Source organism: Limanda limanda, chromosome 3 (assembly GCF_963576545.1).
Source record: "Limanda limanda chromosome 3, fLimLim1.1, whole genome shotgun sequence".
NCBI lineage: Eukaryota > Metazoa > Chordata > Actinopteri > Pleuronectiformes > Pleuronectidae > Limanda > Limanda limanda.
In genome coordinates this window covers 6696592-6722613 of record NC_083638.1, presented here as the reverse complement: position 1 = coordinate 6722613, position 26022 = coordinate 6696592, and the positions used below count along the sequence as shown (strand labels likewise).

The 26022-nt window shown below is 42.2% G+C and overlaps 1 protein-coding gene across 1 annotated transcript in view; it reads left to right on the top strand.

Moving 5' to 3' along the window:
• Positions 1–10399: 10399 nt before the first annotated feature.
• The window catches only part of luzp2 (leucine zipper protein 2), an 82604-nt gene continuing 66981 nt past the window's right edge, over positions 10400–26022 (top strand). Inside the window, exons 1-3 of the mRNA XM_061068595.1 lie at positions 10400–10479; positions 17411–17528; positions 23830–23900. Of these exons, the coding sequence (XP_060924578.1) occupies positions 10400–10479; positions 17411–17528; positions 23830–23900 (269 nt within the window). The remainder of the gene's footprint in view (positions 10480–17410; positions 17529–23829; positions 23901–26022) is intronic.

The following is a 26022-nucleotide window of genomic DNA, read 5'->3' as shown; positions in this document are numbered from 1 at the left end:
ACGGAAACCTGGGCGACAGGGGGCGTGACATGCAGCAAAGGTCCCAGACAGGATTAAAATCCCAGATGTTATTACTGTACATGCCCGGCACTTTGGGCAAAGATCCACTCAGACAGTGGAGAAGGTGACCTCTGCCCGTCCCTCTGCACAACACTGCCAAGAGCTGCCTTTATGCAAAATCCGAGTGAGTGTTATTGTTGTGTAATCCTTTCTGTCGTCCTGGGATCATCAAAGTAGCTGTGCCTTAAAGTGGGTTTGGAGCGTTCAACATGGGGATAATTTTAACAGCTTTAATTTATTCTAAAAAGCATCGTCTGATCACGTGAGCCAAGACATCAACCTGTGATGTATATTCAATTCATGCACAAGGCTCAGTGCAGGACGGTGAATATTATAGTGCTATACATTTACTCATGTTTCTTCTTAAGCCCAATTTTCAAGTCCTACATTCCTGCTTCAAATAGTAGATACATCACTACTTTTAAAGGGTAATAGCTACATATGTACAACAGGTATTTGAGATATATTTATGGAGTTAACGTTTTTGCAAGCAAACCACATGACAAGGATACGTGATGAGGAATTGTTATTTCAAAGCAGCACTCAGAATCTTTAGTTACAAGTATTTTGACTTAAAGGTAGAGGTATACCGTGGAGCATTGTGGGAAACATTACAATATGTATTTCTACTGCAGGTCCAGTCTATTTCACTGACAGTCTGCGGCATTAATGTGACAAGAAATGTAGCGATGAGCTATGAAAGGCAGGGAAAAGGCTAAATTCATATATTAATGTAAGTGAAGAACACATTTCCTCTTCCTCCTAAAAGTGTGCAAATGTAAATTGTACCAAAAATATGACAAAATACAGATACATGTGCTGCCATCTTACACTTTTTACATCTGTGAGTGTGGTGTGGAGCCGTGGAAACGAGATCTCGCTCATAGATCAATATCAGCTGTTGATCGTCAGTTTTATTTCATCAAATACTAAATGAAACCAAACTTTCTAGAAACATGAACACTTGAACATACATCAGTGTGATAAGAACTTCTTAATAATTTACTTTTAAGTTGGTTCCATATCCGATCCACTGACATGGAGAAGACTTCCACTGCACCTAGCCACTAGGGGGCAATCAAGATAATTTGACTTCATCTTTTGGGGAGTCGTCATGTTCTCCATATATTCACAATGTGAGCGTTTATAATTATATCCATGATCAGCTCTGCAATTCGTATAATGAATTACTCCAGAGATGTTCATTAGCCCTCAAGGCTACAACCGATCCATTGAAAGAGTTGAGCACAATATGCAGCTGAAACGTCCATGGACGAATAAAAACTCTGAAAGCAGCAAGTTAACGTGAAGTATAATATCTGTCAGCCGGCGAACACTTTGAACACCTCAAGTAATAAAGTACGATGTGTGGGTTTATACTCCAATCCAGAAAATAAGCCTGACCATAATCTTTCCATTTAGAAATAAATCACTTAAATCCTGTTTCACGCCCAATTAAAGACAGCATATGATGCCCATATTCTACCTCACTGCTATGGAAATGCAAACTGAAATTACATTTTTCATTAGTGTTTAGCTGGGAGATATTTTTTTAATTCCATTAATATTCATGAACGTGTCAAGGCTATTGCAGGAGATTTGAGAATTGGACGATGAGCCCATTTCAAACTGTCCAAGGCCTCAGGGCGATGTGCCCCCCCCCCCCCCCCCCACCATCTAAAATAATCAGGTTGCATTTTATTCTCCAGACAAGCAATTTTTGAAAACTTCCACCGCAGCTCTGCTCACGACACTGAGCCGATGGAGTACAACACGGGGGGAGATTTACTCGTTCTCGATGCATAAACGAGTTCTGAGCCGAGGTCAAGCAGAGAGAGGATCCAGCGCGTTGAGCCTGTAAACAGATGGCAGCGCTGCAGAGGCCAGGTGCCAGGGAGCACGGCTACACACGCCCGTGATTGACAGTTTCACTGAAATAGCACAATAAACGGGAGCCGAGTTATTCCCGTGAAAGGGAGGAAGAGAAAACCTGCCCTGTGCTGATGAAACTGTCTGCCTGAGAGCAGCCGGTGTATTTGTACTTCAAAGTATACTTCATGACTGTTTCTGACTGAAAAGAGCAACTACACACACACATACACAACCACACACACACACACACACACACACGCACACACACACACAGGTGGCGTTTCTCTCGTGTTTCATTACGGCTAAACGTCGGGAAGTCTTCTCCAGAGGGAAATAAGGAATTCCAAACTACTCCCCAAGAGAAGAACTTCAGAGATTCACACAAACAAAACCCTTAACACTGGATTGTTATGTAGACTTTGAATTAGTTTCCCCTACCGACCTGAATCGCCTGTATTTGTTTTGCGGGACAATTTGGGTCCATTTAATTCTCTCCACTTCGTCTGTCTGGTTGTCGTATCACAATGACGATAAGCATCTCTATGATATTCCGTTTGAAGATCGTCCTCAACTGATTTTGTTGAAAAGCAGACTGTTAGAGGACGATGCAGTGATACGCTCTCCTCACTCCTGCTCCCTCTGCGAATAAACATAATGGATTTAGGAAAAAGCCTAATTTCCTCCTGCGCTCATGTAACTGTAAATAGCCCTGGTCCAATATTCGGCAATTAGCACCCAGCTCCTCGGTGAAAGTTGCTCTCAGACGAGGTTTGTCTCATGAAGGAATGTCTCAAACACAGTAAGTGGATAAGAGTGAGGGTCGGATTAATCTTCCTCTTCCTGCGGAGCCAGGCCACAGATGCTCGTGTTCATTTTTATCAACCGGGGGTGAGGACCTCCATTAACCACGCTCCCGCTCAGCCGACTTTTTTTTACAGATTGGTGGTATGTGTAGGCATGATTGATAATTTCCCCTTCATTGTGACATAATGTAGCATGGTTAATGGGAAGCTATGTTAATGGCCTCCAGATTAGGGTTTAAATTTGTACTTAATATGCTAATAAACCCATTTATGAATTTCGATATGAAATCCGTGCAGATTAAGTCGAGGATCTTTGCTTCAAACGTGTGATTCATCAACACGTTCAACGTTTGTTTTTCTCCTGTCAGTTCCGATGGATTTTTCTCCTGCTGAACATGGTTATGATTAAAACGCAGAGTCGGATGTATTTGCATGTTTGCATCGGCGTAGCTTCTGCATGAACGCTGGGTTCAATCTGCATATGTTGAAGGTGGAGGCGACATGTGGCTGTTTACATGTCAAAACCAAGGTTGTCCCCCCCCCCGACCTGAATGCCTCCATCAGCACGCCGCCGTTTGTCATCTCGCTCATCAGACCGACCCACGTCAGCACTTTAATCAGACCGGGGGGGGTTGGGACGTCTTCTTGTATCTGTGCAGACTCCCAGGAGGAACGCTGCGTCTACTTAATCACCACCGGGCAGCGAGTCCTACACGTGTGAAGGAACCACAGAGTCGGGCTGTCACTTCCTCCGAAAATCAAGTTCGGACAAATTCGACATGACATGCAATTCTTTAGTGTTTATCTGAATACCAGTGCTCCCAGTCAGACACTCGATGTTGCTCTGCTCGTCTGTGGAGCCTCCTCCTCCTCCGCTGCCTCACTTGGGTGGACAGCTCACAGTTCTTGAAACATCAGGGTATAAAATGGAGTCGAGCAGTTTGGGTGATTTTGTGGTTCTCTCACTTCTTTAAAAGAAAAGACAAAGAGAACATTGGGTCCATCCAATTCCTGAGAAGCAGCCAGGAACACAGAGAATTCCAACTTCTGATCCAGGAGCTGCGAAATTACCCGACTCGCTTCCAAGTCTATTTCAGGAGTCAGTGGTGCAGTTTGATCCGCTACCAACACCGACACCACATATCAATAAGACTGAAAAACTCATTTCTGTGATCCACTTGATCCCGAACATCTCAAACAACGACTTGGAACGAGAGCAAAAAAATGCAGCAACTTAAACCTTTTTCTTAAACTTTATAAATCAGTGTTTAAACGTGATCGACACAGCGTGAGGTCGTATTTATTTTTAAACGTTCAACAATTTGGGATGAAAAATATGGACTTGTTATTCAAAGACTTTAAACGACATACAGCTTTACATTTCATTACTTTCCACCCGAGTTCTAATGATTGTCTGAATTAGGGACATAACGTTCCAGCCCTACCACAGAATCTGCTTCAGACATTTTATTGTAATGCACCAGTTTAAATGAAAACCAGACTATTGCACAAACAATGTCTCCCTCTTTTCATAATAATCTGTGCTAAATATTAAACTTTTTTATTTTCCAGCAGGTTAGAATAACACTGTGCTCAGTCCCATCACTTCAGCCCTAGAGGACGTGATGAGTGCTCTGCTGGTAAAAGCCTCGTCTGGCTGCAGCGGCACAATAAATGCATTAATGAAACAAAATGTTCTCTTATCCGCAACAACACTTTGATACGTTAGTCCTTTGTGTTAACAGGTATCACGAGTCCCTGCACACACACACACAGAGAAACACACAGACACACACAGCTGCACATTAAAGCTACACTTCCACCGTTCAGACAACCTGTCATCAACCTCGCCATCACTGGATTCTGTTTGATCCTGTGGCAAACCGGAGTTTATATAATAATGATTTCATACAGGAGATGGTTCGGCTGGGAGCTGTTTAAGTCTGTTTATACTTTCTTTACATTATAATATGGGCTGCCTGGAACAAAACCCAGGCTTCTTTTACTCATCCGTGTCACTGGGATCAATGGGAAATATCAGCCTCCTTATCTGTGCTCATATTTTCTATACGTTTGTAGTTTGTCTCTCATCTTAATACTTCATTATGCTTCAAATGAAAATCGTAATATGTGCAAAACCTAATCTACTAATATACTAATCTCATTTCTATATACACAGTACTATGTTAAACTGGCAGTTCCTTATACACTTTCTGTTTCTCTGGGCCAGACTAACTTTGGCTGTATAATTTGAAGCCTAATCAATACAATACAGTTCCATTTTAGCCCGAAAGCATCTTTTTCTTTCAAAATATTTGCTGGATTAAAAGAAATCAATACGTGACCGTCCAGTGTGTACTGCCTGTAAACTCAATTACCTGCTACAGCAATGTTAACTCTGCTCTTGAGGTCAAGTCAGACAAAAAAACTGCTCGCGGCTTTGTAAGTGTGTAGAAAATCACAGTCCTGCCACTGGTGTGTGGGTTGCTTCTTTGCCTGAGGATGATTTGTGGAAAACTAGCAACAACATCAGAGACAAAACCCTGAAACAAATATCCACCAGAGACAGTGATGCTTTCCCGAGCTTATAAAATGCACATTTGATAAGATTTGTAAGAAGGGAGGAATGGAGACGCGCTACTTGCAGTGAGAGGTAGGCTTTTGGGAAAGATGTGAGGTTATTATATCTCAACATAGAGAAGAATGTCGATGAACTGTCTCATTCTCAGACCTGTTTGTCTGAGTCGTGCTTGTACCACAGCTTGTTCAAAACTTTGACTTATGAAAATGGCTTTTTGATGATCGTGCAGTGTTTTCTTTGATTTTACTCAGCAAACTCTGACAACAGAAAATAGAGGTTATTTTTCTGGAACAGCCATATCAGATAATAAGTTTGATAGATCTGGGCAATAAATCATATCAAGTCCGTGTCGTCAATTATCCCGATAAATGCCACATTATTATTTTCTTGTGCTCCTCAGTAAAGCTTGTGGTTTAAACTCGTCTTTATGAGCAAACAATGTCCAACAAAACCTACAAAAATCTGAATTATACCTCTTTGGACTTCAGGAGACTGTTCATCTATATCACCGAGGGGAAGGAGGCCATGGTGAAAACCTCTGTGCATGTTTGACTCGATCTTTGCAGCGCTTTGCTTTTCTTAACAGTGGCCGACGGGTTTGTGTTGTGCTGCGTCAGGTGCAGCCGCCACAATACACCGAGCGAACAGTAACACGTCTGATGAAAAGCTTGATGTGGGGATTTTATTAAAGAGTCGGCGAGGTGGCAAATCACCGAGGGAGTAAGAGCCTGGAAGACCACTCCGAAGTTCAGTCGGAGAGCGGAGCCCAGGAACTGTCAGCCGGCCTGGAACCAAACAATAGATTCAAATAGTCGGGCCTACTCCAAATTGATGATCCGGGCGCCAGCGGCTTTCTCATCCAGACGGGATTGGTGCACCAGCAGGATAGTTAACCAGTAATCAAGTCACATCCGTCATCCAATTCCAAATTCTGCACCTCGGCCGCCTCCTGCCGCTAACTCGTCCTCTTGTGTTCCCCCTGAGTGATGCTTGGAAGTCGGGGGGGGGGAGGCCTCGCTGATTGCCCTTGATGTGAGTCAAATGCATCTGTCTGCTCGTTGCCAGTTCCGGAATTCTTAGGAAACGATCAGATGGGAGGAAGCAGGAACCAGAGCAGCACTGGTCCTGGTGGATTAAGGCCATTTCTCAGCTTTAAATATTATAGAAACGTTACACCTGTTATAAATGTAAACCTGAGGATAAAAACCAATTCATGAAATGTGTGTTGTTATGAACAAGAATAGAAATCAGGGTCTTGTGCAGAGGATCATACTGGAAGTTCAGCCTCACCTGTGTAACCTTCAGTAGAGATTATTATTAAAGTCCCTTCATTGATTAGCTGAAAATAAATTAGCTACTCTTTTGTTTAATTATTTGAAATGTCTGATGATATTTCTTTTCTTTACTAACATCTAATGTTCCATCGCCCGCACAAGTAATTTAATCAAGAAAAACAAAACAAATTGAAGCGGTGATTTTACGTAGATAGTTTCAACCTTCAAATTAAACAAGAACAAATGCAAATCATGCATACGACATATTTCATTAGTAAAGCAACTGTAAAACCACTGTGTAATAACAACATATTAATTAACATAATGAGTTGTGAAATGTGGAAACAGCTCAATCATGTACAGTCCGGTGTGGAGTTGGTTTAAAGTTCAACTCGTTTGGCTGATCAGTCGCTCTGCTTGAAGTGTGATCACACACACAGGTATTTTCAGAAAGTGCTCTGTGTCGTCCCATAGCTGAAAACCTCCATTAAACCCTAATAACCTGCACTTTCCAATGGGAAAAACCCTGCAAATCCAACTGAAGGTTTTCAGTTTCAGATCTGCTGGTTTTTAAACGATGTCTTCTGGTGTAAAACTTGTAGAATTCTGTAATTAGAGAATTCTACAAGTGTTAGGTGCACAAAACTGGATACGTTGTTGTCATAGAATATCTCCAAAGTAAAAGGTGATTTGATGAGACCAAAGAAATCCCTTTAGCGGGGGAACAGTGATGTTTGGCAGGAGACACAATCTCCAAACACAAAACAAGCTCAGTCCAGCTTGATTATCGCACAACAGTTACTGATGCTGCAAACACAGAGTAGCACAGCTTTGAAAAGCAAGGATGGGCATAATTGCATTAGATGCACTCAAATCCCAGATTTAATTGAAGTTGGCAACCGTCAGAAGTTTCCCCGCGATTCTCTTAGCGCCGCAATGTGTGTGATATAGGTCAGGAGATGAGAGATTGCTGCCATAGGAAGACAGAATGAGTCACATGAACAAACAGGGTGACACAGAAACAAAAAACATCAGCACGTCTGTGATGATGCATCCCTCCTCTGTTTCACATTGTTGATGTATAATAAGCCAGGAATGTGGGATGTTTAATAAACAAAGACAGTGTGAATGTGTAATCAGCCTGGAAAAAGAACAGGGGGGATATCTGGCATTGACCCGGCAGAGTCAAATTCAAAGGCAGCGTGTCCAGGCCCAGTCAACGTTTGGCTGAGAGGGTTCCATGTCCCTGCGAACAGTATTTGGATGGTACACGACGGGGTGGGGGGGCAGAGGGAATCGTCTGATGAGCTCAACCAGGGCAGAAAATAGGAAAACACACTGAGGTTTCACCACTGAAACTAAAACTGAGCCACAGACAAAGAGAGGAATTCATATTCATACAAGTCAAACTAAAAGCCTGTGGTTTAGGAATGTGCGTGGTGTCAGCAGCGTACTATCAGTTAATTGATATTTTTTTTCCAGGTATCTTTTAATAGCTTTAGCTGCTTTGTTATTATTTGCCTCACAAGGTCAAGTTTCAAATTTCACGTGTATTTCGTCTCGTTTTTTTCTGACATTTGCATTTTGGTTTTTCTGTGACGTAGCTTTCTGTCGAGAAACAGCATTGTTTCCAAGTACATGTAGAGAATGATGGAGTATTAAATGTCGGGGGGAAAGCAATTGGCATCTACTTATGGATGAAAATGCCTGCGAGTAATCCCTGAATTATTCATTTAATATGCTAAGTAAGTCTATTTCGATGCCTTAAACCTCCCTGGGTGTAAAATAGCTTAAGTGGCAAACAAATTAAGTAGACTCACTTTTCAAGGATGAGAAAAAGGAGACACCTCGTATCATTGTCTCATCACAGGCCGCCGCCACTGTAGTTTTTATAGTAACTGCTGAAAAGAATAATGAAAAAGAGTCGGTTTATTTATCATATTAAAAAACTTTGTGGATTGTGGAGACATGATTAAATTGAGGTCAAACTTCTCTCCACACCACCGGAGATAAAGACGCTCAATTCATTTATTCTCTGTTTGCTCTCGGTTTCTAATATTTCAAGGAAGAGTAATAGATTCTGAATATATGACTTTTACTGCTCATGTGTAAAATTGGTTTACGCTACTTTAATTCCATCAGTGTCACTGATTATACAGACGCACCCAGGCTCTAATTGCAGGATGGCACATATTTTAAATCATACGAACAGATCCAAATTTCATTGTGACACATTTTTAAACACTGTTCACGAAGTATATATGTTAAAAACAGACTTTTTTTGACTGACAACATTGTGTAAGAGTTACAGTTCTGCAATAACACCCAGGTGGGCACCTCGTCGCGGGATTGTGCTCGTCAAAAACACAAACAAATTGCATAAATTACACAATAATTGCAAAGAATTGAATCATTGACAAATAAATGACACAAAGATTGTTTGTTGAAATGCTCACAAATGTCCATGAATATGCAGAAGTCGCTTGGAAAAACTCAACACCAGCCAGGAGATAATTTTAGAAATGTGTGGGTGCTTCACTTCACAAAAGTAAATCACACCTTTGATGTACGCTTCACTGAAAAGATTTTTAAAAAAGAATAATCACTTAATATTGACCTATAAGACACTGGAATCACAGCCGAGACAAAACGGGTATTTGTTCAACTGAAATGTTTCTTCTCATCAGTTTTGTAAAGATACGTCTCTGACAGGGTTGCGTTACCTACACTAAAAAATGATGTGGTTTAAAATGTGACAATTGGTGCATTTTTACTCTTTGTTGTTGGGGATTGTTGATTTATTTAATGGAATTACTCGTGCACATACAGATAATATAGTAAAGTATAATAAGGTGGCTTTACATGAAAAAGTATAAAAAATTCATTGCTGAGAAAAATTAAGTGAATTTAAGATTACACATAACAATAGTTTGATTATTTTGAGTGTGTGGAACTGAGATTAAAGTGTTTGTGTGGGTGTGCAATACTTAGATTAACTTGTGTGTAATACTCAGATTAACTTGTTCAAGTGTGTCATACTTAGATTAACTTTATTAACGAACAACAGATGTATTTGTTCTAGTGAAATATTTCCATTCATCAGTTTTGCAAAGACACCTCTTTGTCTGAAAACTCAAACTTAACACCATAACCATATTGTTTAAAGTCGGACAATTAATGCAGCTCAGTCTTTGCTGTTTGGGTTTGTTGATATATTTTATGACATTTTTTCTGCACTTGTCCAGGAGGTTCCATAGATTTTCACAAATGAGCATCACGTTGACCTTCACTGCCAAAGCTAAATTGGCTTCCTTACCACCAGTTGTTTCATCACATCCCTCCACTAAACAATTAAAGAAGATTTAGTGCCCTGACATGCACGCAATTAATATTCCAGCAATGTCCACAATGTTTATACAACAGTTAGCAAACACGACTGAGGTTGGTTGCAGATGCTGGACGGTGGTCACGCTCCAGGAAGACATTCATTTGCTGACAGGACCAGGGAAACCCCCCATTTTAAACTATTTATTTGGCCCCTTCTAATGGCACAATTAATCCAGCCTGAAATTGGAGGAACCACATAAACTGCTGCGTGTCGGTAATCTGCACAACAGCTGAGGAGCTGCCTGGAGAAATATTTCATTCTGTGATCCCAGGATCTCGTGGCGCCGTGTAGGAACACAACACTGGCTTTAAAGGATCTGCATGTTCTCTCTGCTCTGCGGCTTCCTCCCACAGTCCATGAGACATGCAGTTGAGGTTAATTGGACACTGGAGATGTCCCGTGTGTGTGAATGTGAGCGTGAATGGTTGTTTGTCTCTGTGTCGGCGCCTGTGATGGACTGGCGACCCGTCCGGTGTTTACTCCGCCTCTCCCCAATGTCAGGTGGGATTGGCTTCCCCCCGTGCCCTGGACCCTCCAAGGACGAACCGTTGAGCTAATGGATGGATGGCCTGAAAGTTACTGTTTGGAATGAGTTTCCCGTAGACTTGGAAGTAATCGCCTGATCAATCCGGTTCCAATCGAATCCACGTTGTTCGTGTAATATGTAAACGTATTCTCCTGAAGAAGTTCCTTTGATATCTCAGGAAAAGTTTAATTTAATATATCACATTGTACAAGTTTTATCAGTTTTACAATCGTCATACTTTCCTGTTAGCTAACTTTATGTTTTCCTAAAAAATAATGAGGCAACACGATGCTGCAAATCCAATCAGCTCCCGGTTGAAGCTTCAACACATCCGTCCTCACTCTTGTTTGATCTCAACTCATCTGAAAAACAAACAACGGCAAATATTGAACTAGAAGAGTTGAATTATATCCACGTCAATACATCTGATCATTGTGATTCCGCCTGTAAAGGATTGTTGCAATAACTGATGGGAGATAAAGTTTTCTACGTGTTATATTTGGTGACAGGTGACAAACACAGGATGCAGGGGACAGCACATAACACCGGGGGGGCAGGAGTAAAGCTGTGAGGCATCCCAGCGGCACTTTGGGAGTAAACCTCAAGGAAAAAGTATTTATCTAAGAGACTGTCTCGTCCTGAATTGACCCTGACAAGCAGAACTTAGTTATGTGGACTAAAGAAGTTGTTAAAAATATCATCTCATGCCATTCTGTTCATTTAAGGTTAAACAGGTTCCTGCAGATGAAGCTTTAGCAGGTGGAGAAATAGCCAAAACGAGGTGGGTGTTCCAAAATACATAAAGTACATTTAAAAGGTAGGCAACCGTTTGACTAAAAGCTTGACGGACAATTCAATTTTCCTAAGGTTAAAAAAAGTTCGACATCCTCAAAGCACAAAGCTCAAGAAGACAGAGCAGCGAGACGTCCCATCAGACTCAGGCTGGAAAGACACTTTCTTCATTTGCAAACAGACCTTCAGCCATTTCAAAGTGACAGATTCTTGGCTGTGTATTTATCACGCTCATTAGATTATGTGTTTAGTCGACATGTGGAATGAATGATGGATAGAGCTCGGATTCAGCTGTGGGGGGGGTGTTAAAAAGAACAGGTCTGTATCGTGGTGGATGGAGCCTGTGAAGACGCTGAGCCCAGGGGAACCCTTTCATTCGACCTTGTCTGATCCACCGACTGTCTCCTGCTTTATGGTCTGTCCAAAAATAGCAGTGCGAGTTCATGCTGGGGAGCGGGAGACATTATTCTGCTCAACCTGCTCACACTCCGAGCTCGTCTTCATCACCACACCGCTGCTAATTGCTAAGAAGGGTATCGTTACTGTTTGTTTATTAAGTTTTAATCTTCTCTACATATGTGGAGCCATATTTTACGCGATTGGCATCAAACAGCCCAGGCAGAGGAGTGATCCCCCGGCTCCGGGTGCTCCTGCAACAGCAAATAAAAAAGTATAACAACACAAGAAAAGAGATGGATAAATAAATGAAGAAGCGGATGAAGGGCGAGCAGCAGAGAAAGTGTAATAGATGGTCCACAAGTGTTGAGATTGATGTGTGCAGGAGGATATTACTGTTATTGTCGAGTGTGAATCCAGAGGACACAGAGAAAAGATTGAACATGAACCAATGTTCCCTTCGAGCATTTTTAGGGGAACGTCGCTTTATTCTGCTCTCATCACTTCACCTTTGACCTGAACCCACTGAGGCTGCAAGCCGGGTTTAACTGGTTCCTCCGCCGATGAGGTTTTGTTTTCACCACCTCTCCTTTTGTTTGTTAGCAAGATTACACAAAACCTACTCGAGGGTTTACAACGAAACTTGGAGGGAGGATGTGTAAGATTCATATCAGGGGCCTGATCCAGGGGTTTTATTTGTTTTCACTTCCTTTAACATTGCGAGATGAAGCGTTTTTGAAAAATGTGAGAGAATAAAACATGGATCCTGATGAGAAAAAACAGTTTTAGGGGACTGATATTTAAGAGAGTGTGGAATTCTGTCAGGATTAAGTGCATTTCAGTTTGAAGGAAGCAGATGTGATCTCTGAGAGACATTCTGTGTTGTGTCGGTATTTATTTGAGTTCATGTCAGATCAAACGGTGGCTGGAGGTGACACGTTGGTGTTGGCACGAAAGGAAAAGTTCTCCTCACAGTGCTCTGACTCATTAGCAACCACAGATTTATCAGTTGGCTCATAAAGTCGCCCGATACGAACTCTTCACATGTGGTTTCCTGTGTTTGTGCGCTAACTTTAGCGTATTTTGTTCTCTATTATTTGTTGTGTTTGTGTATTCTTTTTACCGGTAGTTATTTATTCTAAGGTTCATGGTTTAACTGTAAAATATCATGCTCCACTTAGGCTTGATGATTACGTCTTAGGAATAAGGAATAATTATCAAATGTATATATCAGCCAATATAGTGATATTGGACATTTTTTCCTCATAGTTTAATTTAAAATCCAAGACAACGCTTGAACCTTCATCATCATCATCATCATCATCATCATCATCATCATCATCATCATCATCATCATCATCATCATCATCATCATCATCATCATCATCATCATCATCATCATCATCATCATCATCATCATCATCATCATCATCATCATCATCATCAACTGACCTATGTCATAAAACTGTATTTTGTGCTTTTAGATCACGTCTCTGTTTAACAGTTCAATAGAGGCTCCATTTCCCCCCCCCCAGAAAGCCTGATGCACTTTGTTCTTGCACGTTGGCTGTGACAGTGTTTACCGGCCGGCCCCTGTCAGCAGCGGACCATGAGCTCCTGCAGCTCTCTCTCTCTCTCTCTCCGTGAGGCCGGACGCCACAGCCTTGGCTTCCTTTATTGAGCCGTTGTGTGGATGTTGACTGTTTAGTGTGGCGGCGTTTCCTTCAGCCTCAGCGGTTCTATTTCACTCCGCAGGGTCAGACTCGTATAAGTCAAGAGAGCCGCTCCGACTCCAAGGGTAAAGAAATATTTGTCCTTTATAATCTGATCCGATAAAAGATCCCTCCTCCTCCTCCTCAGTCCTGGGAGTTTGATGAGTTTCATAAAAAAACAAAACACAAACAGGGTTGGACTTATTTGAAAGTGCAGATGTCTGAAATGAGAGATTTCATTATGTCACCACCACGTGCCTGGTGGTGCCACTTGTGATCGTGAGCTGTTTTTGTCGTTGTGCGTTGTCGTCACCAACGCTCTTCTGTGCCGTGAAAAAGGGGGATCTTTGTTTCGGGAGGAGGCTGATGGAATGCTGCAGTCTCAAGGCGGGGGGCTTGGTACAATTATGCAGCTGTTACCGTTTGCTTGTTGTTATGAGCAATGTGTAGGGGATTGGGTTTGGAGAATAGAATCCAGAACCTTGTGAAATTCATGTTTCTGTGTCAGCGAACTCCGAATGATGTGTCTTATTCATTGCGCTCACACCCGAGGGCCTAGTCCACCGGGGGGGGGGGGATGAGTAACGTGGGAGACAGGGAGCAATCTCTCGCCCAATCTTTCCCGTGTTGCATGAACCTGCAGTAAATTTCCCGCCAATGCCATATGGTGGCAAGTCATGTGTGGGATTCAGCGTGCCATGTTATTTATTTATTTCCCCAGGTGTTGCTTTTCTATCAGTGATTTATGTGTTATTGCGTATGATCTGCTGCTGGGATCTATGACATGGGGGAGTTCAGGGTTCTTTGGAAGGTGGCCCAGGCTGAAACCAAGCCACGGATTCAGAGGAATGTGGCAGCGCTCGGCTCCGTCCGTGAGCGTTTGGGTTTTTCTATCGTTCCTTTGCAAGTGAGGGATGGTCAAAAAACAGAATGAGATTCGGTTAAAAACAGAGATTCATACAAAGGGGGGAGCTGATTGAATATAAGCATGTATTTACCAGATAATTATTCAGCTATATCAAGTGCATATGCTTCAATTGAAGCTGTTTTGAGTTTGTGATCACGTAAGGAAGCAGCGGAGATAATCACTTGGTTGTAGAGAAACTCAAAAGTAAAGATTTGTCAAAGTTGCTGTTTACGTTAAAAACCAAGTCCGAGACACGTTCATCACAACAGGAAAACAACCGTAACATTCAGAGGAGGGGTGGAGCCTGGTTAGAGCAGCGGGAGGCTTGAATAAATGATGCAGAAATTCTGCTGCAGAAATTGCAGTGTTTTCGTAAACAGCTCTGGAATTTTGTTGTCTCTCCAAGTTGACGTCACAGATATTTGGATTCTTTCAGACTCCGACATTTGCCTTCTCACCTGCAGTTCTCCTGGAAAATTTCTGGAAAAAAAATCCGCAATTCTGTGCATGTCTGAGACATTAGATCTGATTTTTATGAACATGTCTCCCCTGATGAAAAAAATATTTAATTTGCAGTCATTTCCCTTCATCCATTATCCACCTGTGACAACTCAACCAGGATTAACATTTTTATGGTTTTGTTTTTGCCGAGCAGCATTTGAAACCTGAACCCTGGTGTCAAAGTCAAAGCCCTGTGTTTTATTAGCACATAAAAAATTATATCTGGTTTGTCTTGATCATATTATAATATTATAATTAAGTCTGTGGTTTTTCCATTCACTGTTAATAGTATGGATCCTAAAGGACAAATGCATAAACATATTTTTCTTCATATTTTGAAGAAAGTGTCTTTCCAGCCTGAGTCCGATGGGACGTCTTGCTGCTCTGTCTTCTTTAGCTTTGCTTTTAGTCAAATGTGTCTTGTAGTTGTCACTTTCATTGCTTCCCTTTTAAATTTACTTTATGTATTTTGTAACACCCACCACGTTTATTGCCTTTTCTCTACCTTCTAAAGCTTCATCTGCAGGAATCTATTTAACCTTAAAGAAGCTGAATGAGATCATATGTTTAATAACTTCTTTAGTCCACATAACTAAGTTTTGCTTGTCAGGGTCAATTCAGGACGAGATAGTCTCTTAGATAAATACTTTTTCCTTGAGGTTTACTCCCAAAGTGCCGCTGGGATGCCTCACAGCTTTACTCCTGCCCCCCCGGTGTTATGTGCTGTCCCCTGCATCCTGTTTTGTCACCTGTCACCAAATATAACACGTAAAAAATTTTATCTCCCATCAGTTATTGCAACAATCCTTTACAGGCGGATTCACAATGATCAGATGTATTGACGTGGATATAATTCAACTCTTCTAGTTCAATATTTGCCGTTGTTTGTTTGCGGATGAGTTGAGATTAAACAAGAGTGAGGACGGATGTGTTGAAGCTTCGAGTTTCAACCGGGAGCTGATTGGATTTGCAGCATCGTGTTGCCTCATTATTATTTAGGAAAACATAAAGGTGGCTAACAGAAAAGTATGACGATTGCAAACTGATAAAACTGTGCGAAGTTATTTAATAAATTAAACTTTTCCTGAGATATCAAAGGAACTTCTTCAGGAGAATACGTTGACATATTACATGAACAACATGGATTCGATCGGAACCGGATTCATCTTCCAAGTCTTACTTCCAAGACTGGGGAATATATTTTTTCCCATCTCTCTGTTTCTTGTTTGAGTTTAACCTTCAATTTAAATCTACCAACGCTTGTTCAAGCTATTGTATGCAAGTTAATTATCATATAATGGTGTGAAGAGTGAAACTGGTTTGTTCTTAGTGCCGCTGGGTGCTGATGATACCAGATCAGTTTTCTACTACACTGGTTGTGCAGCGCTGGTCAGAGTAAACTGGGGCGAGTGAGGATCAGAGAGTGAAGCCACTTTACTCCCTGACCTCAATTTCTCTCCTGATAAAAAGCAATAAGTTCCTTAAATGAGCCGATTCTATTTCTATAATTAAGATGACATTATGGCACTTGGCCTTTTTGTCTTTGCGTCTCCAGCTGCCTGCTCTGTGCAGACGGACTGGAGTGGATCGGCTCTATTGTGGGACAGCTGTTATAAAGAATTACAATTAGAAAACTCGAAGGGCTCATCAAAGTAATCCAATTCCTGCTCTTTAGGGGGAGTTCAGGGCCTCTGGGTTCTTCTATCAGCAGGGTAACTGCATTCAGACTCGATTCCAAACACCTCCCAGAGGGGCGGCCGCCGTCCTTCAGTCGGTAAACAAGGACGTTAGATTCAATGAAAAATAGATTTTTCTATTTTTTTCCCCCAGATTTGTGTCAGGCAGCGAAAAGGGAAAACATTTAGAGTCATAACTCTAATCCTGTCAATTAAGAGAGAGATCAGGCTGTTAAATAAAGAAGCAGCCAAAGGCCAAATGTGTCAGGTCATTCAACTCCTGAGCCCCCCCCCCCCCGTGCTCCTTCACATCGGGCGCACCAGGTCACTTACACTCGCCTTGTTTCTTTTTTACCCAGATCTTCCTTGTAACCGGTTTCTTACTCAATTGGGATTAAACTGTGATCGTTTTTATAATAAAAAGAAAATCTTAATTACGACTGCAGATCACACTGTGCAGTATTATCTTCCTCTCTGGAAGCTCAGTATGAAGTGACAGGAATGCCGCTGCAGTGCAATTCCCTTCGAGCTCAGTTTAGCAAAGAGAAAAACAGGATTTGACAAATGCGCCCTGCGGAATTTTTCCTTAATAATTGGATGGACTTCATTAATATTTAAATGGAAATACAGGGGCATACCTCAGGTCATGAGATCTATCTCTGCACAACGAGCCTTCGCTGAATTGGTTGATTGAGAGGGGTCCGCGCTTTTTTGCTTTTCATACTTCTTTTATTCATCCGGAGACTGTGCAGAGCAGATATTAGTTTTCACCCCTATTGCTCTTCCCTTTAGCGTTAACGACGGTGCTTTTAATCCGCTTTAGAACACCTCTCTCTGCCACGGGTGCCAATAAAGAGTGAATTCCCCTCAGCCGGTGGCAGACGTTTAATAGTGAAATCTCTCTCTCCCATTCTCTCCACAGACAAAGCTATGACGGGCTGGAGAAGAAGCTAAAGGAAGTCTTCACTGAACGCAGCAGCATCTTGCACCAGCTCTCCAAGACATCAAAAGAGCTGGACAGCATAAAAGGCAACCTCAAGGTTTGAATTTTCACTGTTTCTCTTTGAAAGATGCAGAGACGACCCAGGGCTGAGTTCTGGGCCAAAGTTAATTTCCCAGCCTCTGTTCCATCTGATGAGCGGCAAAGCCACGACTCTAATCATTTATTTTTCAATCAGTCTGCTGTGTAGCCACTCGCTGTTGTTAAATATTAATGTGCAAATGTTTTTTTTTTTTCAATTTAGTTAGGCCCACCCAATGTTACGCCCGTGATGTGTTACTGGGAATGCAGCTGCTGAATAAGCAAAGCACGGTTGGGAATGCATTTCAATTCATTCGTACGTCAGCATATTTTTTTTAGCATTAATGAAAAAGGCAATTACAGAGAGGTTTAGTGAAGCGGAGAGACGAAAGATAAATTAGGTGAAGTTGACAGGACGATCAGTTCAGACGTTTAAACACCGCTGCGTCTAAATCTCAATGTAAGCATTGTCAATACTCTGCATTAAAGGTTCAGTGTGAGGAATTTAGTGACATCTACTGGTGAAGTGTCATGTTGCAGCTGGATACCCCTCACCTCACCCTCCCCTTCCGGACATGGAAGTGAACCTGTGACTGAAAGATCGTCAGAACGACTCAAGGTGTTAAGTATGTCCAGTTTGGGCTGCTGCAAAAAACATGACTGTTAGGCTTTCTCAGTATAAGGACCCAATCGCAGACCAAATGCAAAAAATACTTGTTTATTTTTCAAAAAATGGCAAAAACAAGGATCCAAAAAGGCAAAACAGAATTCCAAAAACTGGAAAAACAAAGACGTTCAAAAATCAGAAATCCAAATAACATACCAGGTAAACAGACCTCAAAAAACTGGCATGGCTTCTCACAGGGAACAAACGAGACAATCCGACAGGGGACAACAGAAAGACTGAGCTTATATAGGAGGAGGAACAAAGGCAAGACACAGGTGAACAAATGAGGCAAACACTCAGGGTGATGATAGGGAACAGGTGAGGGGGACAAAGAGCGGGAAGCAGCAGAGGGCGGAGTCTCCGGACAATAACAGGAAACACATGGCCTGACAACGTAAACACAACAAGCACATGACAATATAAATAAACAGGGGAAACACATGGAATAACAAAACACATGCAGGAGGCACAAAGTAAAAAGTCTTAGATGACCGTGATCTTAACAATGGCTGCCTCCGTAGAGAGGAGCTGCTCCCGATGTAAATGTCTTTCAAACACAAAGGACGCAGCAGGAGATTGTCCGAGTCAGACGCATCCACAACAACAGGAGAATCTTCCGAGGGTTCAGGCGAGGGGTGGAGCCCGGGTGGAGCAGCAGGAGGAAGGACATGACGTATGAATTCTGCTGAAGACGCCCTTATCACCACAGGCTCTCAAACCTCACTGCCTTTTAATTTGCCATCTTCTTTTCCATCGTTTGCATGTTTTTCATCCGTCATGTGTGAGAAAACGTCATCAAAACCATCAACATCATCAACGCACCACGGTGAATCTCTAGAGACTAGCCTGCTGTTTTCTGACATGGCCTCACTCGGACATTCTCTGGAGTTTTTCCCCCTGGGGCCGACAGGAAAACTGACTCGGGCATTTGCGTTCTCACCTTCAGCCGCTCTGTTTATTTTATTGCACTAAATAATTCAGGTTGTCGAGAATAAAGTCACACAGAAATTTGTAGAATCACAAAACTGGACTTAAAACTCCACCACCTTTTTGTTTTTGGATACGTGAATATACTTATTTCAAATACTAAAATCATGACTTAAACATAATCACCTCTATTAACAGGAAACACGAATGTGAAGCAGCGACACAACTACAAAGGCTGCTACACGACTGCAAAAAAAACAACTGCAATATCCATGACACAACTGCAATAACACAACACTGAATGATTTCTGAAGATTATCCGGGGTTCAGTGCATGTTCACAAGGCCTGCGACCATCAGTCAGCTCCACATATCTCACAGCACCCACTCGCCAAAGTTACATAGAGCAAGAATAGACGATCAGCTTGAGGAGTGGGAATAAAATACAAAACTGTCCATCTATTTCAAGTCGGTGAACCATCAAACAAATGTTAAAACTGCAATTTTTATGTAAAACAAGAAAACTGCAAAGTGTTGCTTCAAGAGAATTTGTGGAAAGAGGAAAATCCGAGCCCCTCTGGCCACGATGGCTTGAAAGCTCAAAGTCTCTTGTTCCTCTGTCAACAGCCAACATCACAGCCGGGCTGTTCAAAAAGCACGTTGTCAACAATTACTGGCAAAGCGAGCCATCTCACTACACTGGGTAGAGTGGCTCAAAGACATACCAGGATTTATTACAACCTGGGTTTTGCTTTTGTTGTTTTTAAGCCGTTCTATAATTTATGATAAAATGGGACTCGGCAAAGTAATTGTGGAGTAAAGACAAAACGACACATCAATGACAACGAGTCATTCAACAGCCGCACAAGGATTAAAACAAAACCTCCGGGTTAGTTAAACGTGTTTGAGAAGAATAAAAAAACAGATGCTGGAGCCTGTTGTAAACATCTGGTGTAGCTTCTTGGTTCAACTTGTGAAACATAGGTGTGAGCACTTTTCAGTTTACCTGCATGAAGGGACTTGGCGCCATTGGGGGGGATCCGCCTGCTTCCTGTTTAACTGCTGCGCTGTCAGCTGGTTTACGACCAGTTAGAAGCTCTGGCCACGATGGTTTTTCTCGCCCCTTTGGGTCCGTTTGGATTCATTTCACCTCGGAGAAAACAATGTTATTACAAACGAAGGTCTGAGCTGCAGAAATGAAGCTGTAAACACTTTTCTCTGTATCTCTCATTAACTAATGCTACACATTTGTTCTGAAATCATGTCACGATCTACTTAAAGCGGAATGCAAACAAATCGGTGGCTCTCATGAGATGCCGATCTACGCTTAACTATTTTTGTTTAATAATAAAAATGCAGCATATTGTAATTTAAAGGCCTGTTGGTGTGGAGGTCTGAACAATCTTGTCCTCATTAAATTTGGCCTGACAACGATCCAGCGGGGGTGCTTCAGCATGAAGGTAAGAATGGGTGAATGACAATGAGGATGATTATCTGGCTGCACTGGACGGTATCTGTCCATCCTTGCCAACCACTGGTCTCGGACATTTGATCAAGTAATGTCCCTTTTCATTCCGTAGATAATATCGTCCTGAGAGCATTTCAACAAACACAATTATCTCAGCGCCACATCCAGCACATCACTTCCCACCGGTCAGGTTCGATCAGCTTCATTACGCCTCCTGGCCAGAACACCAAATGAGCAGGAACTCAATTATACATTCAGATATATTTTAATCATTTAGTATTTTTCTGCTGCATTAGTGCACACAACAGTGATCCAGCCAATCACGTGTCGGATGCGAGATGCCCTGGGTTCCTGTGCAGCTGCGGCCTGGGCGATGGTTTCCTCTTCACAGCTCGGTGATGAGTTCTGGCTTCAGACGGCCGATGGTAAAAATTGTCCGAAACTAACCCCTAATCAAACAAACCACGTGCACACTGTTTGTGCGTCTGTGTGTGTGTGAGAGAGACGTCCCACGTGTCTGGAGAAAGCTCCTGTCGTCTGGCCACCATCACCCCCCCCCCGGGGCGGACTTTGATGTGTATTCACTCCAGGCTAGTGAGGTTGGCATCTGTCTTCGCCCTGGGCCGGGCGCCAGTGCAGCGTGTCGCCAGAGGCTGGGCCGGGTTCGGAGAAGTGAGCCCAATCTATTCTTCAGGGAAGGAAACATCATCTCCATAAAAATCATCAACCTTTTTAAAGGCGAATGGAGTCAACAGGGAGACGTGGCGGATATTTCTGGAAGGATTTTGACGGAGCAAGTGTTTATAGTTTTAATGAGTCGCCCTGTAGGTGCAGGTCAGCAACACTAATAATTAAAGTTAGTGCGGTGGGGAATTTATTCCTGGCAGTGGCTCCTGGGTGAGATCTCGCAAAGCAGCGAGTACAAGAATAGGACGCTTGTTTCCCTGAACCTAACTGAGGCCGTCAGTGACTGTTTGGATCTCATTTTTAAAGAAATAACCCAGAGTTGAGTGCACAAGTAGCTTAAAAGTAGCTGCTTTGTCGTTTAAATTCAATAGAACCAGAGGGAATTTTTCCCTGACACATGATTACACAGGACTTCTACTACTTATTATTTTGAATGAAAGCAGTAGTATAATTATATTAGTGTGAAGGTCACTCACTTTGTGTTATTCACTGAACATTTCCTTCTTTTACGTTTTTACTATAAAATGTAGGATCTGTAATTTGGCCCCATATTCATTTCAAAAGATGTTTTATCCTGGTATATATTATATGTAGATTTATAACTGCAGAGGCTTTTTACAACTCATTTTACAATCTGTAACCCTGAGCCAGGTTTGGTGTGAAAATAAATCGTTTATTTTATTGCACTAAATAATTCAGGTTGTCGAGAATAAAGTCACACAGAAATTTGTAGAATCACAAAACTGGACTTAAAACTCCACCACCTTTTTGTTTTTGGATACGTGAATATACTTATTTCAAATACTAAAATCATGACTTAATCATAAGTACCTCTCACACAAGCATCCTTATACTCCTTATGTATTAACATGAAACACGAATGTGAAGCAACAACACAACTACAAAAGCTGCTACACGACTGCAAACACGACAAAAGCTTCAACCCAACTAAAAAAGCTACACAAACGAAAACCAACCAAAACGAATGTGAGCGATAATGAAACAAGCAAAGTCCAAATCTGTTCTCGCTCACTTCTGTTGTGATTGTGTCTCCATTGTGTGGCTGTGGAGTTGTATTGTCAGTTCTGCATTGTGTTGTCACTTCACTATCCTTTATAGCCTCAGCACAAAAGGGAACCAAATACAACCGTGTTGATCCGAGTGGTAGATAACAACCAGCTCTCTGGTATCTTTGTGAGTTGTGATCCATCCTGTCTACAGTTGACAGATTGTGTATTTTTTACTTTTCTGGCATCCAAACAATAAACTGAAAGTGCATCCAACCCCTAAACTTTTTGTTTGGTGTGAGTAAGCCAGTTTTCAGATGACAAAACAAGGCTCGTAAAAATTTGTGGTCTGAGCTTTTATCACCCTTTTTTTTTATGAATAGTAGAAAGAGGGGGGAGGAGGAGGAGAGCGGCCATTAGACTCGGGCTCTGTGGCAGATAAACCAGTGAATTCAAGGGGATATCACCAAAGAGACAATGGCAGCACCGGTGTCATTTCACTAATATCACCCCATTCCAAGCTGTTTATTGCTCCAGCAGCACTGTGTCGACTCAGCTTCGGCTTATCTGAGGTTAATAGATGTTCTCTATTATGGAGGGCCGACGCTTGGCTCCTTTCCTTCTTCCTCCTCCTCAACATAAATGTGCATGAAGTAAAATCAGAGGCCGGGAAGGAGGAGGAATATCTCCAGGTGACGGGAGGACACGGGCTTTATGGAAATGTGCTGCTAACTGCCACAGATATCACCTTCAAGCAAGGTTTTTTAAGAGAAGCGTTCTCTCTCCCTCTGTGTCCACAGTAACCGTCTGGGAATTTCTGTTCGGCTCATGACAAATAAAGAAAAATATCTTGGAGGACTTGTCGGGCAATCAGAGACCTGACGAATCCATAATTAGGCATCAGGCAGGTGCTGAGGCGCCAGTGGAACCCAAAGTGTTTCCTCGTTAGGAGCTTTAGAAAAAAGGTTTATTATCGCCAGAAAGTTTGAGGTTGTATAAGATGCTTCATCAACTTTTCACATCAGCTGCATCATTTCAAAACGCAAATGTCAGAGTAAGAGCATCTGGACTTACTGCTGAGTTCCTCCAGCGAGTCAAGAGTCTGCAGGATATCAGAGGGAGCCCGATGTGAGGGCACAGCAGGGGGTCCTCCGCAGGCGAGTGGGGGGGTGGAGATGACGAAACAACAACAAAGGGTTCTCAGGTTGAATAAGTGGAGCCGCACACGAGGAAGACACAGACGAAGATGTGAAGAGAGCTTTTGGTGATGAGGGCAGATGCATGTGTCGATATGTTGTAAAGAAAAACGTGTGATTTCTGTTGTGGAATCAATATGTTGCATCTCTCCTCCGCCTGCTGCTCCGCCCCTCGCCTGAATCCTCCAGGGAGTTCTGTGTTGATGTGTGAGAGGCCACCGGACGTCATTCTGAGGACACTCTCCGGAGTTCATGAATCATAAATAACTCTCAAGACTCTTATCGTTTAAAGGGATTTACAAACCTTGAAAACCTGAGTCTGTATTTGGTGCTTGAAGTAAAACCGAGTGTCTTCTTTTTCTCTTTCAGTCGCTGAGAAATGACGGGTCAGTGGCCAAGACGGACGTGCAGAGGATCCTGGAGCTGAGCCACAAGCAGAGGTGAGGCATCGTGAGTGACTGGGACGTGAGTTAGCAACCGGAAAATGATGCTTCTCACGAAATGTCAGTAAAAATGGAGGTTGAGGACTGTCGCCCTTTCTTTCATCAAGTCGTTTAAGTGTTGTTTATTTAAGACTCCACATTTTAAACCCACTGAAAACTTCCTCAAAGCCATCAAAGTGTTTCTTTGATTTCGTTTTGAATGGACCAAGCGAGATATGTGAGAGTCCAGATGGTGTTACATGAATCTGAGGTGGCGCTCTTCATGAAACATTCCTGGTTCACTCAGATGCACAAAGGATGAACCGTCTTTGTTTGAAAAATATCTGGTTCTTCAATAAAACGTCAAGGCAAGGTAAAATCATGGAAATATAATAAACTTTGACGTTAACTACATCTACCAAAAGTGTAAAGCAACATTCAATCACCGAGGACCAAGTTTGCTCCTTTAACCTGAAGACAGTAAGAGACTATGAGGAAAAAAGAAACAGAAAAATCTCAGATATGAAATAAACTCGACGGTTTTGCTTTTGACAGAAAAAAGTGTGTTTGCACCAGATTGACAGAAGAAGCTCTCAGGGCATTTAAATAATGGCTCATTCTCTATTATTGATGACGCCCACTTTGTTTATATATGACATTACACGCTGAAGCAGGTGAATAATACACAAACCAGTCAGACGTACACATTGATAATTAAAAATAAACTGCCTGTCTTTGCTTTGTGCTTTAAAACAAGCATTCGCACGTTGCTTTTTCTCTCTTTCTGCGAGCGAGCCGGAGAAGTGTTCACCTGAAGAGCTTTCCCCCCCCGTCTGACTAATGTTGTGTGTAATGAGACTGTGGATGATCAGGAGCCTTCGTGGCCCCGGTGCTTCTCTGAAATGTCATCGGGAATGAAGTCAACCCTCCTGTGGGCAGCTTCCTGATAGCCAATCAATAGCCTATCACTGGCCCCATGGCATCTCTGACATGTCATCAAGCTACACAACCATAAAGCAGCAGTTTGGCTCGATGTTGCCGACGTAGCATTTGTGAGCCACCTCCCCCCCCCCCCCATCAGGGTGTTATTAATCCACCTCTGGAGTTCCATATCTGCCAGGTGTGATTACAAGCTGCCTCCGTCACGGCGGATGCAGACGGGTGATTCATTGCAAGTCATTTATTTTTGACGTCTCTTAACGGCCGTTTGATTGTTTTTTTTTTCTTTCTGAAAATGAAAGTTTGCTACAGAAATGTTTCCCAGCAGAGCAGGTGCAGACAGTGGGGAAACTGGGAGATCTCAAAAGTTTGCCAAACTGAATTCACCTGTGATTTAACGTCCTGTCAACCTGTAATTGTTGACAATACTGTAAATATCTGACTGTAAATCAGAAACACAACTGAACAGTGGTTTCCCATGATCCTGAAACAAATCCACCAAACTACTGTTTAGAATTTTATGATATTTAAAAGTTTCCTCACTGAATATTGGAGATAGACGCTTCTTTAGACGTCTCAGTCTTTTTCGCTGATCGGCAGCAGAAAAAGTAAAGAAGAAAACTGAATCCAGCTGTGATTTAACGTGCTGTCGACCTGTTTGTCTCCCGCTCGCCGCTCTGTGCCTTCAAGGGACGTCAGGTTTACATTCAATGTCCCAGTTTCTCCGGCAGCTCGGGCAGTGATGTTAAATTCAGAGTTTTAAAAACACAACGGCGTGAAAATCTCAAAGTAATCGCTGTCAATACTTTGCATTAAAGCAACACGATGAAAATTGTATTTTTAATAGATCTGACTGAAACATCTGAAACACAACTGAACAGTGGATGTTTCCAATGATCCTGAAACAAATCCAACAAACTGCTGTTTAGAATTTTATGAGATTTAAAAGATTCCTCCACTGAATATTGAAGATAAACACTTCTATAGACTTCTGAGTCTTTTTCGCTGATCTGCAGCAGAAAAAGTAAAAAAGAAAACTGAATTCAGCTGTGATTTAACGTGCTGTCGACCTTGAATTGTTGTCAATACTTTGCATTAAAGCAACAGTATGTAAATAGTACTTAATGGAGCTCCTACTGAAAAATATGAAACACAGCTGAACAGTGGATGTTTCCCATGATCCTGAAACAAATCCAGCAGG